The sequence below is a fragment of the Scyliorhinus canicula genome, chromosome 11, assembly GCF_902713615.1.
Source record: "Scyliorhinus canicula chromosome 11, sScyCan1.1, whole genome shotgun sequence".
In the NCBI taxonomy this organism is placed as follows: domain Eukaryota; kingdom Metazoa; phylum Chordata; class Chondrichthyes; order Carcharhiniformes; family Scyliorhinidae; genus Scyliorhinus; species Scyliorhinus canicula.
In genome coordinates this window covers 157,801,574-157,818,645 of record NC_052156.1, presented here as the reverse complement: position 1 = coordinate 157,818,645, position 17,072 = coordinate 157,801,574, and the positions used below count along the sequence as shown (strand labels likewise).

The following is a 17,072-nucleotide window of genomic DNA, read 5'->3' as shown; positions in this document are numbered from 1 at the left end:
TGGACACTGTGAAAGAAATAGGCCCTGACAACATTCCGGCAATAGGACTGAAGACTTGTCCCCCAGAGCTGCCACACTTCCAAGCCTAGCTGTTCCAGTACAGCAACAACACTGGTATCTCCACAATAATATTGAAAATTGCTCAGATATGTCCTGTACACAAAAAGAAGGATAAATCCAACCTGGCCAATTATTGCCCCATCATTCGGTTCTCAATAATCAGAAAAGTTGTGCAAGGTGTCGTCAACAGTGCTCGCAAGCAGCACGTATTCAAAAATAACCTGCTCACTGACGCTCTGTTTGAGTTCCACCAGGGCCACCGAGCACCTGACCTCATTACAGCCTTGGTCCAAACACGGACAAAATATCTGAACTCAAGGGGCGAGAGGAGAGTGACTGCCCTTGACACCAAGATAGCATTTAACTGAGTGTGACATCAAGGAGCCCGAGCAAAACTGAAGTTCATGACACTCGAGCGGAAAACTTTCCACTGGTTAAAGTCATACCGAGGACAAAGGATGATGGTTCTTGTTGATGGAGGTCAATCATCTCAGTCACAGTACATTGTTGCAGGAGTTAATCTTCAGCCAATTCATCAATGATCGTCCTTCCATCAAAAGATCAGAAATGGAGGGCAGCACGGTGGCGCAGTGAGTAGCACTGCTGCCTCATGGCGCCGAGGTCCCAGGTTCGATCCCGGCTCTGGGTCACTGTCCATGTGGAGTTTGCACATTCTCCCCGTGTTTGCGTGGGTTTCGCCCCCACAACCTAAGGATGTGCAGGCTAGGTGGATTGACCACGCTAAATTGCCCCTTAATTGGAAAAAATGAATTTGGTACTCTAAATTTAAAAAAAAAAATTTAAGTTTAAAAAAAAAAATAAGATCAGAAATGGGGAAGTTTGTAGATGATTGCACAATGTTCAGCACATCATGCAACTCCTCACTCCTCCGATACTGAATGTCGTGTCCAAATGTACCAAGACCTGGAAAATATTCAAGCTTGTGCTGATAAATGACAATGAGTGCCAGGCAACCATCATCTTCAACAAGAGAGAATCCAACCATCTCCCCTTGACATTCAATGGCACTACCATTGTTGAATTCCCCCACAATCAACATCCTGGGTTTGACCATTTACCAGAAACTGAAATGGACCAGCCATTTAGATACTGTGGCTACAAGACCAGGGAGGTTGGGAATTCTGCAGAATAACTCACCTCCTGACTCCCCAAAGTCTTTCCACCATCTACAACAGGTGAAGAGTGTGATAGAATACTGGTGACATGTAAGTGAAGGCCACACTTAGGTGGCTCTTGCTGGAGTCTTTGTTTTTTCAGTTTCTATGCCCGGCTTCAGGGGTACCTTTTGGATGAGTTGAAGTGGGAAGTCCTGAGGAGTCGGTGGAATGTTGAAGTTCCAGAAGAAACGCCGGGGGAAGAAGGGGACGAGCGATATCTGCCGATGAGTGTTGCTGTGAGTCCAACAGGAGGGAAGATGGCGGGTCCTAGTTCAGCGGGTGAGGCAACTCCCATCACGGTTGAGGTGACCGAGGTGGTGTCGGGAGTTTGAAAGGTTGTTCGCCAAACATTTAGAGGTGCTATGGAGGGAGTTGATGGCTTTGCTTAATGAGTGGGTGGAGGAGGCGCCTGCTGTGATAAAGATTGCATTAAAGAAGACGTCAGTTGAGGTGCGGGAGCAAGGAGAGGAGTTGAAGGGGGTAGAGGAGACATTGTCGCAACACAGTGACCAGTTCACCTCGATGGGTGAGGAGCTCTGGAGGGTGACGGAGTTCAATAGAGGGCTAAGAGCCAAGGTGGAGGACCTGCAGAGCAGGTTGAGGAGACAATATTTGAGGTCTGCCCGAGGGGGTGGACGGCTTGAAGCCAAATGAATATTTTGCAAACATTTTGGCCAAGTTGATGGGGGAGGGGGAGAAACCCTCCCTCAATGAGCTGGATAGGTCTCATAGGTCACTCAGGCCGAAGCCTAAAGGGAATGAACCACCAAGGGTGGTCATAGTCTGCTTCTACAGCTACCATATGAAAGAGAAAGTTTTGAGTTGAACAAAGCAGAAGCATAGCGTGAAGTGGGAAGGCATTGCTTTCCGTATATACCAAGGTCTGATGGCGAAATTGGTGAGAAGGCAGGTGGCCTTTGGATGGGTGAAGGCGGCATTGTACAGCAGTGGGGTGAGGTTCAAAGTGATGTTGCTCGTTCTGGGTGAGTGTGCTTAACACTTAATTTGGCTCTGTTTCGTTACTTAATTCTGGAGTCGCCAGGTATCGATTTTTTTTAAATATAATTTTTATTGGAATTTTTTACAGAAAATATAAAACGTAACGACAAACAATGAAATGCAACAGAATAACCCATAGTAACTGTAACACCCCCAGACTGTATCGACGCATGTATCCCATCCCCCACCCCCCCAACCCCAATGAACAACAAAAGAACTTAAAAATAAATTTAAATTAAATAAACAAACATAGTCATTGTCCGCCGCCCCCCCCCACCCCCCCCCCCCCCCCCCGCCACCTTTTCCCTCCCCCTTCCCCCCTCCCCCCCGGGTTGCTGCTGCTACTGTCCCCGTACCCTATCGTTGAGCCAGAAAGTCGAGAAAAGGTTGCCACCGCCTAAAGAACCCTTGTACCGACCCTCTCAGGGCGAATTTGATCTTCTCTAGCTTAATGAAACCCGCCAAGTCATTGATCCAGGTCTCCACGCTTGGGGGCCTCGCATCCTTCCATTGTAGCAAGATCCTTCGCCGGGCTACTAGGAACGCAAAGGCCAGCACACTGGCCCCTTTCGCCTCCTGCACTCCCGGCTCTACCCCAACCCCAAAAATCGCGAGTCCCCATCCTGGCTTGACCCTGGATCCCACCACCCCTGACACCGTCCTCGCTACCCCCTTCCAGAACTACTCCAGTGTCAGGCATGCCCAGAACATATGGGCATGGTTTGCTGGACTCCCCGAGCACCTGACACACCTGTCTTCACCCCCAAAGAACCTACTCATCCTCGTCCCAGTCATGTGGGCCCAGTGCAGCACCTTGAATTGGATGAGGCTAAGCCGCGCTTACGAGGAGGAAGAATTAACCCTCTCCAGGGCATCAGCCCATGTCCCGTCTTCGATCTGTTCCCCCAGTTCCCCCTCCCACTTAGCTTTCAGCTCCTCTACTTACGCCTCCTCCGCCTCCTGCATAACCTTGTAGATATCAGATATCTTCCCCTCTCCGACCCAGACCCCCGAAAGCACCCTGTCGCTCACCCCCCTCGCGGGAAGCGAAGGGAATCCCTCCACCTGCCGCCTAGCAAATGCCTTTACCTGCAGATACCTGAACATGTTCCCCGGGGGGAGCCCAAATTTCTCCTCCAACTCCCCCAGGCTCGCAAACCTCCCATCAATAAACAGGTCCCTCAGCTGTCTGATGCCCGCTCTGTACCAACCCTGAAATCCCCCATCAATGTTCCCCGGGACGAACCTATGGTTCACCCTTAACGGAGCCTCCATCGAAACCCCCACTTCTCCCCTATGTCGCCTCACTGCCCCCAAATCTTCAGGGTAGCCGCCACCACCGGACTCATGGTATACCTCGTAGGAGGGAGCGGCCACGGCGCCGTTACCAGGGCCCCCAGGCTTGTATCTCCACAGGACGCCCTCTCCATCCGTTTCCATGCTGCCCCCTCCCTCTCCATTACCCACTTGCGCACCATTGACACATTGGCCGCCCAATAATACCCCGAGAGATTGGGTAACGCCAGCCCCCCCCCCCCCCCCTCTCTACCCCGCTCCAAGAAGACCCTCTTCACCCTCGGGGTCCCATGCGCCCAAACAAAGCTCATGATGCTGCTAGTCACCCTTCTAAAAAAAGGCCCCAGGGATAAAGATGGGCAAACACTGAAAAAGGAACAAGAACCACAGGAGAACTGTCATTTTGACGGACTGCACTCTACCCGCCAACGATAGTGGCACCATGTCCCACCTTTTAAATTCCTCCTCCATCTGTTCCACCAGCCTGGTAAAATTAAGCTTATGGAGAGTCCCCTAACTCCTGGCCACCTGCACCCCCAGGTATCTGAAACTCTTCACTGCCCTCTTAAATGGGAGTCTCCCAATTCCCTCCTCCTGATCACCCGGGTGTACTACAAATACCTCACTCTTGCCTAAATTTAACTTATAGCCCGAGAAGCCCCCAAATTCCGCTAACAGCTCCATCACCCCAGGCATTCCCCCATCTGGATCCGCCACATACAACAGCAGGTCGTCCGCATACAGCGATACACAATGTTCCTCCCCACCCCGCACCAGACCCTCCATCTCCCTGACTCCCTCAACGCCATAGCCAAAGGTTCAATCGCCAGTGCAAAGAGCAAGGGGGACAGGGGGCACCCCTGCCTGGTCCCACGGTAGAGCCTAAAGTACTCCGATCTCCTTCCATTGGTAACTACACTTGCCATCGGAGCCGCGTAGAGCAGCCTCACCCATTTGATGAATCCCTCCCCGAATCCGAACCGCTCCAGCACCTCCCACAGGTACCCCCACTCAACTCTATCAAACGCTTTCTCCGCATCCAGCGCCACCACTATCTCCGCCTCCCCCTCCACTGCCGGCATCATAATAACATTTAGCAATCTCCGCACATTCGTGTTGAGCTGCCGTCCCTTGACAAATCCTGTCTGATCCTCGTGTATCACCCCTGGCACACAGTCCTCTATCCTGGTGGCCAGGATCTTCGCCAGCAACTTAGCGTCAACATTGAGGAGCGAGATAGGCCTGTATGATCCACACTGCAAGGGGTCCTTATCCTGCTTTAGGATCAGAGAGATCAGTGCCCGCGACATTGTCGGGGGCAAAGCCCCCCCCCTCCCATGCCTCATTGAAGGCTCGCACCAACAGGGGGGCCACCAGATCCGCATACTTTTTATAAAATTCCACCGGGAACCTTTCCGGCCCCGGCGCCTTACCTGACTGCATTTGTCCAATCCCCATGACTAGTTCCTCCAACTCTATCGGCGCCCCCAGCCCCTCTACCAGCTCCTCTTGAACCCTTGGGAACCATAGCCTGTTCATGAAGCTCTCCATCCCCCCTCTCCCCATCGGAGGTTCTGACCGGTACAGTTCCTCGTAGAAGTCCCTAAAGACCCCATTTACTTCTGTCCCCTTCTGTACTACATTCCCACCCCTATCCATCACTCCACCAATTTCCCTAGCCGCATCTCGCCTGCGGAGCTGATGCACCAACAACCTGCTTGCCTTCTCCCCATACTCATATACCGTGCCCTGCGACCTCCTCCACTGTGTCTCCGCCTTTCTCGTGGTCAACAAGTCAAATTTGGCCTGCAAACTACGCCGTTCCCCCAGCAACCCCTCCTCCGGTGCCTCCGCGTATCTCCTGTCCACATCCAGGAGCTCCCCCACCAGTCTCTCCCTCTCCTTCCTCTCCCTCCTTTCCCTATGGGCCCGGATGGAGATCAGCTCCCCCCGGATCACTGCTTTCAGAGCCTCCCAGACCATCCCCACCCAGACCTCTCCCGTGTCGTTGGTATCAAGATACCCCTCAATACTTCCCCGGACCCTCCTACACACCTCATCAGCCAGCATCCCCACATCCAGGCGCCAGAGCGGGCGCTGGTCCCGCGCCTCCCCCATCTCCAGATCAACCCAGTGCGGAGCATGGACTGAAATTGCTATGGCCGAATACTCTGCATCCTGCACCTTCGGGATCAATCCCCTGCTCAGGATGAAAAAATCTATTCGGGAATAGACCCTATGGACATGGGAGAAAAAGGAATACTCCCGCGCTCTCGGCCTCCCAAACCTCCAGGGATCCACCCCTCCCATCTGGTCCATAAACCCCCTCAGTACTTTGGCCTCCGCCGGTCTCCTACCCGTCCTTGATCTGGACCGGTCCAGTGGGGGATCCAGCACTGTGTTAAAGTCTCCCCCCATGATCAGGCCCCCTGCCTCCAGGTCCGGAATGCGGCCCAACAAGCGCCTCATGAAGCCGGCATCATCCCAATTCGGGGCATATACATTAACCAGCACCACCTTCTCTCCATGCAGCCTACCCTTCACCATAATATATCTGCCCTCCTTGTCCGACACCACCTCAGCCGCCTCGAACGCCACCCTCTTCCCCACCAGAATCGCCACCCCCCGGTTCTTCACGTCCAATCCTGAGTGAAAAACCTGCCCCACCCACCCCTTCCTCAGACGAACCTGGTCCGCCACCTTCAAGTGGGTCTCCTGGAGCATAGCCACGTCCGCCTTCAGCCCCTTCAGATGAGAAATTACCCTAGTTCTCTTAACCGGCCCATTCAGCCCCCTCACGTTCCAGGTAATCAGCCGGATCAGAGGGCAACCTGCAGTGATCCGGGGGGAGCTGATCTCCATTGGCAGTAGATGCGGAGAAGGTACATCGATAGTGTGGAATTATCTGATTGCAGTGTCGGAGAAATTTGGGATTGGGCCGAAGTTAATGGCATGGGTGCAGTTATAGCGAGCGTGCGCACAAGGTATGAATTCAGGGTATTTTTCATTGCACTGTGGAACAAGGGAGGGGTGCTCCATGTTTCCATTCTGTTTGCATTGGCGATAGAGCCCTTGGCTATTATGCTGAGGAGCCCGGAGTTGTGAAAGGGAATAGAACACAGCAACCCCTCCAACAACGAAGAGGTGGGTCACTATTGGTAAGGTCGGGAAGACGTTCTTCTCAAAGTCCCGCACCTGCATGTACTGGAAACCCCCCGCGCCAACCCAAACTTCTCACTCAGCTCCTCCAAACTTGTAAACCACCCAATATCTTGGCGTCCACTTTCAGCAGAAATATAGGCCTGTGTGACCCGCAAGCTGCCAGGTTCTTATCTTTCTTAAGCACAATGAGATGGAGGCCTGTCAAATCGTTTTCGGCAAAAACCCACCTAACCATACATTCGCAAACATTTCGACTAGCAACAGCGCCAGTTTGTCCTTAAATTTCTTGTAAAATTGAACCAGAATCTCATTCGGCCCAACCACCTTCCCGCCTGCATCTTCCCAATTGCCACCTTCACTTCCTCTATGCCCACTGGCTCCTCCTCAGCGACTTATAGCAGGATTTTAGAAGAGGATGATTTGTTGTTGTACATTTCGAGCCGGGCTCTTCGGTGGGGAACATAGTGGGTTTGCTTCAAAGATTTGGGACATTCTCAGGGTGTCAGCTGAATTTGAGGAAAAGTGAGTTGAATTTCTCTAGCTTGGTGTGGAGGGTGAATGCTGATGTGGTGAGGTGGGATAATCTTCTTCTGTCGTTGCCGGGCCGTGTACAGGCAGTGAAGATGAACATTTTACTCTGATTTTTGTTTTTGTTTCAGTGCCTGCCAGTCTTTTTGCCTGAGGTGTTTTTCAAGGAGGTGAATAGGCTGATCTGTTTGTTTGTATGGGCGGGGAAGGTGGCCAGGATAAGGAAGGTGGTGCTGCAGAGGGGACGGCAGTCATGGAGGTTGAGCTTCCCGAATCTGATGTATTATTATTGGGCGGCGAATGCAGAGAAGATTCAGGGATGGAATAGGGAGGTGGGGGCTTTGTGGGTACAGATGGAGGTGGGCTCATTTCGGGGGTCAGGGTTGTGGGTGCTGGCAACGACACTGCTCCCGATGGTCCCAGGGAAATATTCGAGGAGTCCGATGGTGATGGCCACATTGAAGATTTGGAGGCAGTTTAGACAGCACTCTAAACTAGGGGCTGGGTCAGAGGGGATGCCGATAAGGGGGGATCACGGATTTGAGCCGGGGAAGATGGATGCAAACTTTCGAGGACGGGAGGAGAGGGGGATCAGGGAGATGAAGGATTTGTTTCTGCAAGGGTGGTTTACAAGTTTGGAGGAGCTGAGTGAGAAGTTTGAGTTGGCGCAGAGGGTTTCCAGTACATGCAGGTGCGCGACTTTGCAAAGAAGGTCTTCCCGACCTTACCAATAGTGACCCGCCTCTTCGTTGTTGGAGGGGTTGCTGTCAGCAGGGAGGGGTTGGAGAGAGGGGTCATCTCAGCAACTTATAGCAGGATTTTGGAAGAGGCTACGGTGTCCATGGAGGGCATTAAGGCTAAGTGGGATGAAGAGCTGGGGGCGGTATTAGAGGAGGGATTGTGGTGTGAGGTGCTGTAGAGGGTGAAAACCTTGACTTTGTGTGCAAGGCTGTTGCTAATACAGCTGAATAATAATAATCACTTATTGTCATAAGTCGGCTTCAATGAAGTTACTGTAAAAAGCCCCTAGTCGCTACATCCAGCCCCTGTTCGGGGAGGCGGGTATGTGAATTGAACCCACGCTGCTGGCATTGTTCTGCATTACAAGCCAGCTGTTTAGACCACTGTGCTAAACCAGCCACTAGTGCACCGTACAAAATCAAGGATGAGCAGGTTGTTCAATGGGGTGGATGATGTCTGTGAGAGAAGTGGGAGGAGCCCTGCGAATCATGTGCTTATGTTTTGGTCCTGCCCGAAGTCGGAAAGGTTTTTGAGGTCACATTTCAGCATCATTCCGGGAGTTTGCATCTAAATGTGGAGCCCAGTCCCCTGGAAGCCATATTCGGGGTATCAGACCGGCCGGAGTTGCAGGCAGGTGCGGGGTCAGATTTCTTAGCCTTCGTCTCGCTGTTTGTACGTGGGCAGGTCTAGTTGGGATGGAGGTCAGCTTCTCCAGCCTGTGCCTCGGTGTGGCAGGGGGACCTGCTGAAGTCCTTAGCTCTGGAGAAAGTGAAAGTTTCTCTGAGGGGCAAGTGATGGGTTCCACAAAAGTTGGGGTTTGTTTATTCTGTATTTTGGCGAGTTGGTTACTGTTGACTGCTGAGGGGAGGTGTAGGGGAGAGGAAGTGCAAGTATGGGTAGGTGGGGGGTTGAATGTGTTGGGTGGGTTTGTTATTGTTCTAAAAAGTATGAAAATTTAGAATAAAAATACTTTAAAAGAGAATACTCTCCACTTGCCTGGATGTGTATCTCCAACAACACTCAAGAAGCCCAACACCATCCAGCACAAAGCAGTCCCCCTGATCAGCCACCTTCAAAATTCGTACCCTCAATAGCCAACGCTCAGTACCAGCAGTGTGCACCTTCTGCAGGATGCGCTGCAGCAACTCACCAAGATCACCTTCTCAAGGGCAATTAGGATTGGGCAATAAATGCTAGTCCATTCAGCAATTGCCACAATCAAAGAACAATACAGCACACGAACAGGCCCTTCAGCCCTCCAAGCACGGCCCAATCAGGATTAGAACGTTTGCCAAAACCCTCAGCACTTCTTTGTGCTGTATCCCTCTGTACCCATCCTATCCATGTATTGTTGAGATGCTTTTTGAACGCCGTTAATGTATCTGCTTCCGCAACCTCCCCTGGCAACATGTTCCAGGAACTCCCCAGCCTCTGCATAAAAAAACCTGTCTCGCACATCTCCAAACTTTGACCCACGGACCTTAAACCTATGCCCCCGGTGACTGACCCCTCCATTCTGGGAAAGAAGGTGAATGAAGAAAAATAAGCATTCAAAATAACAAGTAAACATACAGTAAGGTGCATGAACTTAATTTCAAAAAGAAAATAAATCAATTTAGAGCAATGTGTAGGGACTACACATCTTACTGAATCACTTCTAAGCATTCTATTTTTAGTAATTTCCCTACAGGTAAGGTGTAGAAACGCAATTTTTCGCAGTGATGTTTCATCACTTTGTTTCTTCCCAAGGCAGGTTAAAGGTTTGGTGATATCTGGGTTTGCCATTCGCCCAGGAGGCTCGATTTAGGCTTGAGGCCGGAGCTGGGCCCGGGGGGGCGTTGCCATAGCAACGAGGGCGGGCGGGCGCTGATTGGCGCGTTCGAGCGGCGGCAGTTTCAAACCAGGGCGTGTGGGGGTGGGGCGGTTAGAGAGCCGGCCCCGACCGACCGAGAGGCCCGGCCCCGACCCGACACAACCGGTACCCCGGCCCCGACCGACCCGCTACCTGGCCCCGAGAGGCCCGGAACCCAGACCCCGGCCGACTCGCTCCCCCGGCACCGACAGACCCCGGCACCCGCTGCCCCGGTCCCCTTCCCAGCCCCGGTCCCCTTCCCAGCCCCGGTCCCCTTCCCAGCCCCGGTCCCCTTCCCAGCCCCGGTCCCCTTCCCAGCCCCGGTCCCCTTCCCAGCCGCGGTACCCGCACCATGAGTCAGCCACGACCGCCACTGAAAGAAAACAGGAGACCGCCGCTCAAGAGGAAATCCTCCGCGCCTTCCAGCAGCAGCACTCCGGACGCGGCAGACAGTAACAGCCGGTGAGTGAGCGACAGAGGCGAGCCGGGCAGACAGCCCCCAATCGCCCCTTCACTGCCCCCCCCCCCCCCCATCACTGCCCCCCCCCCCCCCCCCATCACTGCCCCCCCCCCCCCCCCCCCATCACTGCCCCCCCCCCCCCCCCATCACTGCCCCCCCCCCCCCATCACTGCCCCCCCCCCCCATCACTGCCCCCCCCCCCCCCCATCACTGCCCCCCCCCCATCACTGCCCCCCCCCCATCACTGCCCCCCCCCCATCACTGCCCCCCCCCCCCCCAATCACTGCCCCCCCCCCCCATCACTGCCCCCCCCCCCATCACTGCCCCCCCCCCCATCACTGCCCCCCCCCCCCATCACTGCCCCCCCCCCCCCATCACTGCCCCCCCCCCCATCACTGCCCCCCCCCCATCACTGCCCCCCCCCCCCATCACTGCCCCCCCCCATCACTGCCCCCCCCCATCACTGCCCCCCCCCCCATCACTGCCCCCCCCCCATCACTGCCCCCCCCCCATCACTGCCCCCCCCCCTCACTGCCCCCCCCCATCACTGCCCCCTCCCCATCACTGCCCCCCCCCCATCACTGCCCCCCCTCCATCACTGCCCCCCCCCCATCACTGCCCCCCCCCCATCACTGCCCCCCCCCCCCCATCACTGCCCCCCCCCCATCACTGCCCCCCCCCCATCCCGGCCCCCCCCCCATCACTGCCCCCACCCCCCACCCAGTAACTGGCCCCCCCCCATCACTGCCCCCCCCCATCACTGCCCCCCCCCATCACTGCCCCCCCCCATCACTGCCCCCCCCATCACTGCCCCCCCCCATCACTGGCCCCCCCCCCATCACTGGCCCCCCCCCCATCACTGCTCCCCCCCCCATCACTGCCCCCCCCCATCACTGCCCCCCCCCATCCTGCCCCCCCCCATCACTGCCGCCCCCCCATCACTGCCCCCCCCCATCACTGCCCCCCCCATCACTGCCCCCCCCCTCGCTGCCCCCCCCATCGCTGCCCCCCCATCGCCCCCCTCCCCATCGCTGCCCCCCCCCTCCCCATCGCTGCCCCCCCTCCCCATCGCTACCCCCTCCCCATCGCTGCCCCCCCTCCCCATCGCGCCCCCCTCCCCATCGCTGCCCCCCCTCCCCATCGCTCGCCCCCCCTCCCCATCGCTGCCCCCCCTCCCCATCGCTGCCCCCCCTCCCCATCGCTGCCCCCCCTCCCCATCGCTGCCCCCCTCCCCATCGCTGCCCCCCCTCCCCATCGCTGCCCCCCCTCCCCATCGCTGCCCCCCCCTCCCCATCGCTGCCCCCCCCCTCCCCATCGCTGCCCCCCTCCCCATCGCTGCCCCCCCTCCCCATCGCTGCCCCCCCTCCCATCGCTGCCCCCCCTCCCCATCGCTGCCCCCCTCCCCATCGCTGCCCCCCCTCCCCAGCGCCGCCCCCCCTCCCCATCGCCGCCCCCCCTCCCCATCGCCGCCCCCCCCCTCCCCATCGCCGCCCCCCCTCCCCATCGCCGCCCCCCCCTCCCCATCGCCGCCCCCCTCCCCATCGCCGCCCCCCTCCCATCGCCGCCCCCCCTCCCCATGCGCTCGCCCCCCCCTCCCATCGCCGCCCCCCCCTCCCCATCGCCTGCCCCCCCTCCCCATCGCCGCCCCCCCTCCCCATCGCCGCCCCCCCTCCCCATCGCCGCCCCCCCTCCCCATCGCCGCCCCCCCTCCCCATCGCCGCCCCCCCTCCCCATCGCCGCCCCCCCCCTCCCCATCGCCGCCCCCCCTCCCCATCGCCGCCCCCCCTCCCCATCGCCGCCCCCCCTCCCCATCGCCGCCCCCCCTCCCCATCGCCGCCCCCCCCCCTCCCCATCCCGCCCCACCCTCCCCATCGCCGCCCCCCCTCCCCATCGCCGCCCCCCCTCCCCATCGCCGCCCCCCCCCCATCGCCGCCCCCACCCCCCCATCGCCGCCCCCACCCCCCCATCGCCGCCCCCACCCCCCCATCGCCGCCCCCACCCCCCCATCGCCGCCCCCCACCCCCCCATCGCCGCCCCCACCCCCCCATCGCCGCCCCCACCCCCCCATCGCCGCCCCACCCCCCCATCGCCCGCCCCCACCCCCCCATCGCCGCCCCCACCCCCCCATCGCCGCCCCCACCCCCCCATCGCCGCCCCCACCCCCCCATCGCCGCCCCCACCCCCCCATCGCCGCCCCCACCCCCCCATCGCCGCCCCCCACCCCCCCCATCGCCGCCCCCACCCCCCCATCGCCGCCCCCACCCCCCCATCGCCGCCCCCACCCCCCCATCGCCGCCCCCACCCCCCCATCGCCGCCCCCACCCCCCATCGCCGCCCCCACCCCCCCATCGCCGCCCCCACCCCCCCATCGCCGCCCCCACCCCCCATCGCCGCCCCCACCCCCCCATCGCCGCCCCACCCCCCCATCGCCGCCCCCACCCCCCCATCGCCGCCCCCACCCCCCCCATCGCCGCCCCCCCATCGCCGCCCCTCTCACCCCCCCGTCACTGCCCCTCTCACCCCCCAGTCACTGCGCCCCTCACCCCCCAGTCACTGCCCCCCTCACCCCCAGTCACTGCCCCCCTCACCCCCCAGTCACTGCCCCCCTCACCCCCCAGTCACTGCCCCCTCACCCCCCAGTCACTGCCCCCCTCACCCCCCAGTCACTGCCCCCCCCACCGCCCCAAATTGTTGCCTCCCCCAACCCCAATCGTGCTTCCCCCCACCCCCAATCGCTAACTTCCCTCACACTGGTGCCCTCGCATCTCTCTCCTTCCTCCCCATCTCCTCCCTCCTGTAGTGATTGTGATTTCCTTGCTGCTGCCTTTTAAACAGGAAACTAATGTTCACTTGGCAGTAAATCAATTTCTGCTTATACATGTATATGGTGCCTTTAACATAATGAAGAACCCTGGGATTGGAGGTTTAGGAACTGGGGGAGAGGGAGTACTCTTTCTCGCAGATTTACAAGGTATACGCCTACAATGTTTCGTAGTGAACCGAGCAGTGCTCACTGGAGTGATGATGTGGCGATGCCGGCGTTGGACTGGGGTGAGCACAGTAAGAAGTCTTACAACACCAGGTTAAAGTCCAACAGGTTTGTTTCAAACACGAGCTTTCGGAGCACGGCTCCTTCTTCAGGTGAATGGAAAGGCTTGTTCCAGAAATGTTTATATAGACACAGTCCGGGGCATCTCTGACTGTGTCTATATAAACATTTCTGGAACAAGCCTTTCCATTCACCTGAAGAAGGAGCCGTGCTCCGAAAGCTCGTGTTTGAAACAAACCTGTTGGACTTTAACCTGGTGTTGTAAGACTTCTTACTGTGCTCACTGGAGTGATGGGGGAGGAGTACGCAAGAATCGTGATTGCAGACCATGCACTGCATTGGCTGGAGGTCAGGCATATTTCGAGTTTGGCGGACAAGGGGTTCTGTGCGAAGGTGTGGTCAATGATCAGAGACTACATGGAGGTGAATGAAAACGGGGAGGCATTGGCAGTCAGTGACCCGGGGCCAGGATCGAACCTCGAGTCCTCAGCGCCGTAGGCAGCAGTGCTAATGATTTATTTATGTTTTTATATTTTTGAATATGCTTGGGATAAAATACATTTAAAAAAACACTTAATGAACAACCCAAATCACTTGGTTGGTGTTGTGGGGCATAAATTGGACACACAAGCCAGATAATGAGGTATTGGGCTAGATGACCAAAACCTTGGTCAAATAATTAGGTTTTAAGGAACTTTTTGAAGAGGGAAAGAGGAATAGAGAGGCAGAGGTGTTCAGGAGGCAATTCCAGAGATGAGGGCTGAGGGCAGCTCAAAGTGTAATCACGATTGGTGGAACAATTTAAAATGTCTCCCAAATGAGTATAAAACATGAAGAACCGTTTGTCTTCGTTTAATAGAATTTGCACTATTAAGATATAAATTTCAAAAACTTTCCCAAAGGAAATAAAGTCTTGCAGTTATATTATTTTAAGAAACAAAACGGGCAATAAATTAACCAAAATGAGAGGGGATGGTGACGGTCCCTAGTGGGACACTAACTAAAATAAATTTTGTAGGAAACTTAACTAAACCAAAATATAGTTTCCGGGGATGATGATTCGCCCAGCCCCTGTGACTCCCACTGGTTGTGAAAGGATCTTGCAGTTCTGGAGCGTCTTTCCCAGTCATAGGATGTCCCAAAACACTTTGCAGCAAATGAATTGCTTTTGACGTGTCAGTTACTGTTGTAGGAAATGAGGCAGCCAATTTGTAGACAGCAAACTCACAGCTTTATATGTTGGTTGAGGAAGGAATGTTAGCCAGGAAATGTTTGACTTCCTGGTTATTTATTAATTCTTGTATATCAAGCCCAGAATGAATTAAAACACCAAAATCTTGACGTTGCCAGACATTACCACCCACAAGGCAGGAGTGTAATGGAATATTCTCCACTTGCCTGGATGAGTGCAGCTGAAACAACACTCGAAGTTCAACATCATCCAGAACAAAGCAGCTTATTTGTTTGATACCTCTTCCACGAATATTCAATCCCTCCACGAACAGTGGCAGCCATGTGTACCATCTACAAGATACACTGAAGGAAATCACCAAGATTCCTTAGACACCACCTTCCAAACCCATGACCTCTACCATCTCAAAGGACAAGAGCAGCAGATACTTGGGAACACCACCGCCTGGAGATTCCCCTCCAAGTTACTCACCATCCTGACTTGGAAATATAATCGCTATTATTCAGTATCACTGGGTCAAAATCTTGCAGTTCGCTCCTGAACAGCACTGTGGGTGTACAGCTCGGGGACTGCAGCAATTAAGGAAGACAGCTCACCACGACATTCTGAAGGGCAACAAGGGATGGGCAGTAAGTGCTGGCCTAGCCAGTGATACCACATCCTGTAAAATGAATTTTTAAAAAATGTTCTGAGGAAGAGAATTCCAAAATCTGTCAATTGTTTCAGGAAAAACCTTTTCCACATCTCTCCAATGGGATACTGCTAGGGAGGCATAGTGGCACAGTGGTTTGCACTGATTCCACACAGTGCCAAGGTCCCAGGTTCGATGCCGGCCCTGGGTCACTGTCTGTGTGGAGTTTGCACATTCTCCCCATGTTTGTGTGGGTCTCACCCCCACAACCCAAAAAGATGTGCAGGTTAGGTGGATTGGTGACGCCAAATTGCCCCTTAATTGAAAACAAAATAATTTGATCCACTAAAAAATTTTTTTAATGGTGTTCCGCTTATTTTTAAACAGTGGCCCATCATTCTTGATCTTCCCACAAGAGGAAACATCCCCCTGTCTACATCCACACTGTCATGACCCCTCAGGATCTTGTATGTTTCAATCAAGTCGCCTCTTACTCTTTTAAACTCCAGCGGATACAAGCCTAACGTGTCCAGCTTTTCCTTATAAGACAAGCTGCCATTCCAGGTATTAATCTAGTGAGCCCTCGGGCGGCCCGGTGGTGCAGAGGTTAGCACTGCTGCCTCACAGCACCGGCCCCGGGTCACTGTCCAATAGGAGTTTGCACATTCTCCCCGTGACTGTGGGTCTCACCCCCACAACTCAAAGATGTGCAGGGCAGGTGGATTGGCCCCGCTACATTACCCCTTAATTTTTCTTAAAGCTTGATACTATCTTTAACTATATAGATATATATATTTTCATTTTCACAAATAGCACAACAAACACAAAACTGGTACAGTACAGCATATATGCTTCTATGCAAATGCATGCAAAAAAACAGGAAACCAACCAGTTGGTTCAGTTTCATCATTAAACCTGGTGCCTCTGTTTATGCAGGAAAAAACAGTGAACGGAAAATAATCTTTATTGTCACAAATAGCCTTACATTAACACTGCAATGAAGTTACCGTGAAAATCTCCTCGTCACCACATTCCGGCTCCTGTTCGGGAACACAGGGAGAATTCAGAATTTCCAAATTACCTAACAGCACATCTTCCGGGACTTGTGGGAGGAATCCGGAGCACCCGGAGGAAATCCACGCAGACACGGGGAGAACGTGTAGACTCCCCACAGGCAGTGACCCAAGCCGGGAATCAAACCTGGGACCTTGGCGCTGTGAAGCAACATTGCTAGCCACGGTGCTTCCTTGTGGACCAAATAAAATAGAGAATGGGGGAGAAGAGGGTAAAGCCATGAAAACATGGTAAAATGGTGCATACCTTCACATTTAGCGATCACTCATACAGGTGAAGAAAACAATTTAATGCATGTTTGGGCCTGCACCTAAACATATCTTCCTCCAATTATACCAGAGGCACCAGTGACGCATTATAACTTATTTTTCTCGGATATGGGACCTGCCTGTACTTTTGCGAAAGATTTATACGATCTGAAGAGAAACCAGAGTGTACTTGCCTGTACTTTTGCAACAGCCAGTAAACAAATCTTAAACCCCAAAACAAAGAGAAGGCATTGTTGAAAAATTGGTGAAGACATTGGTTTAGTTGCGAAATCTTACATTTTAACCAAAAGATGCAACAAATTCCCAAAATCTAATACAGTACCCAGTGATAGTTATTTCGCCTACAAATACAGAAATGACCAGTAAATGTTAATACAATTAGATTATAATCATTGTGGTTGGCATCTTCTTTCATATAGGAAGTGAGAGGATAAGAGAATCCCAAAAGGAGGGGAGGATCGCGAGGGAGCAGGATCAGGCCGTGAGCACATGGCACTGGTGCCCACCCTCTTCCACAGGGCAGCAAAGAATACTTATTTTTAAAAAAAAAAGATAAAATATGGCATAAGAATGAGAAACAT

At 54.9% G+C, this 17,072-nt stretch overlaps 1 protein-coding gene across 2 annotated transcripts in view; it reads left to right on the top strand.

The window, feature by feature from the left end:
• Positions 1 to 9,935: 9,935 nt before the first annotated feature.
• Positions 9,936 to 17,072, top strand: part of net1 (neuroepithelial cell transforming 1) — a 152,436-nt gene continuing 145,299 nt past the window's right edge. The window contains exons 1-2 of one of the 2 annotated variants that reach the window (XM_038811851.1): positions 9,936 to 10,043; positions 10,134 to 10,278. In XM_038811851.1, the coding sequence (XP_038667779.1) occupies positions 10,169 to 10,278 (110 nt within the window). In that variant the 5' untranslated portion in view covers positions 9,936 to 10,043; positions 10,134 to 10,168. Of the gene's footprint in view, positions 10,044 to 10,112; positions 10,279 to 17,072 lie in introns of those variants that run through there. The other variant, XM_038811852.1, reaches the window with a different exon arrangement.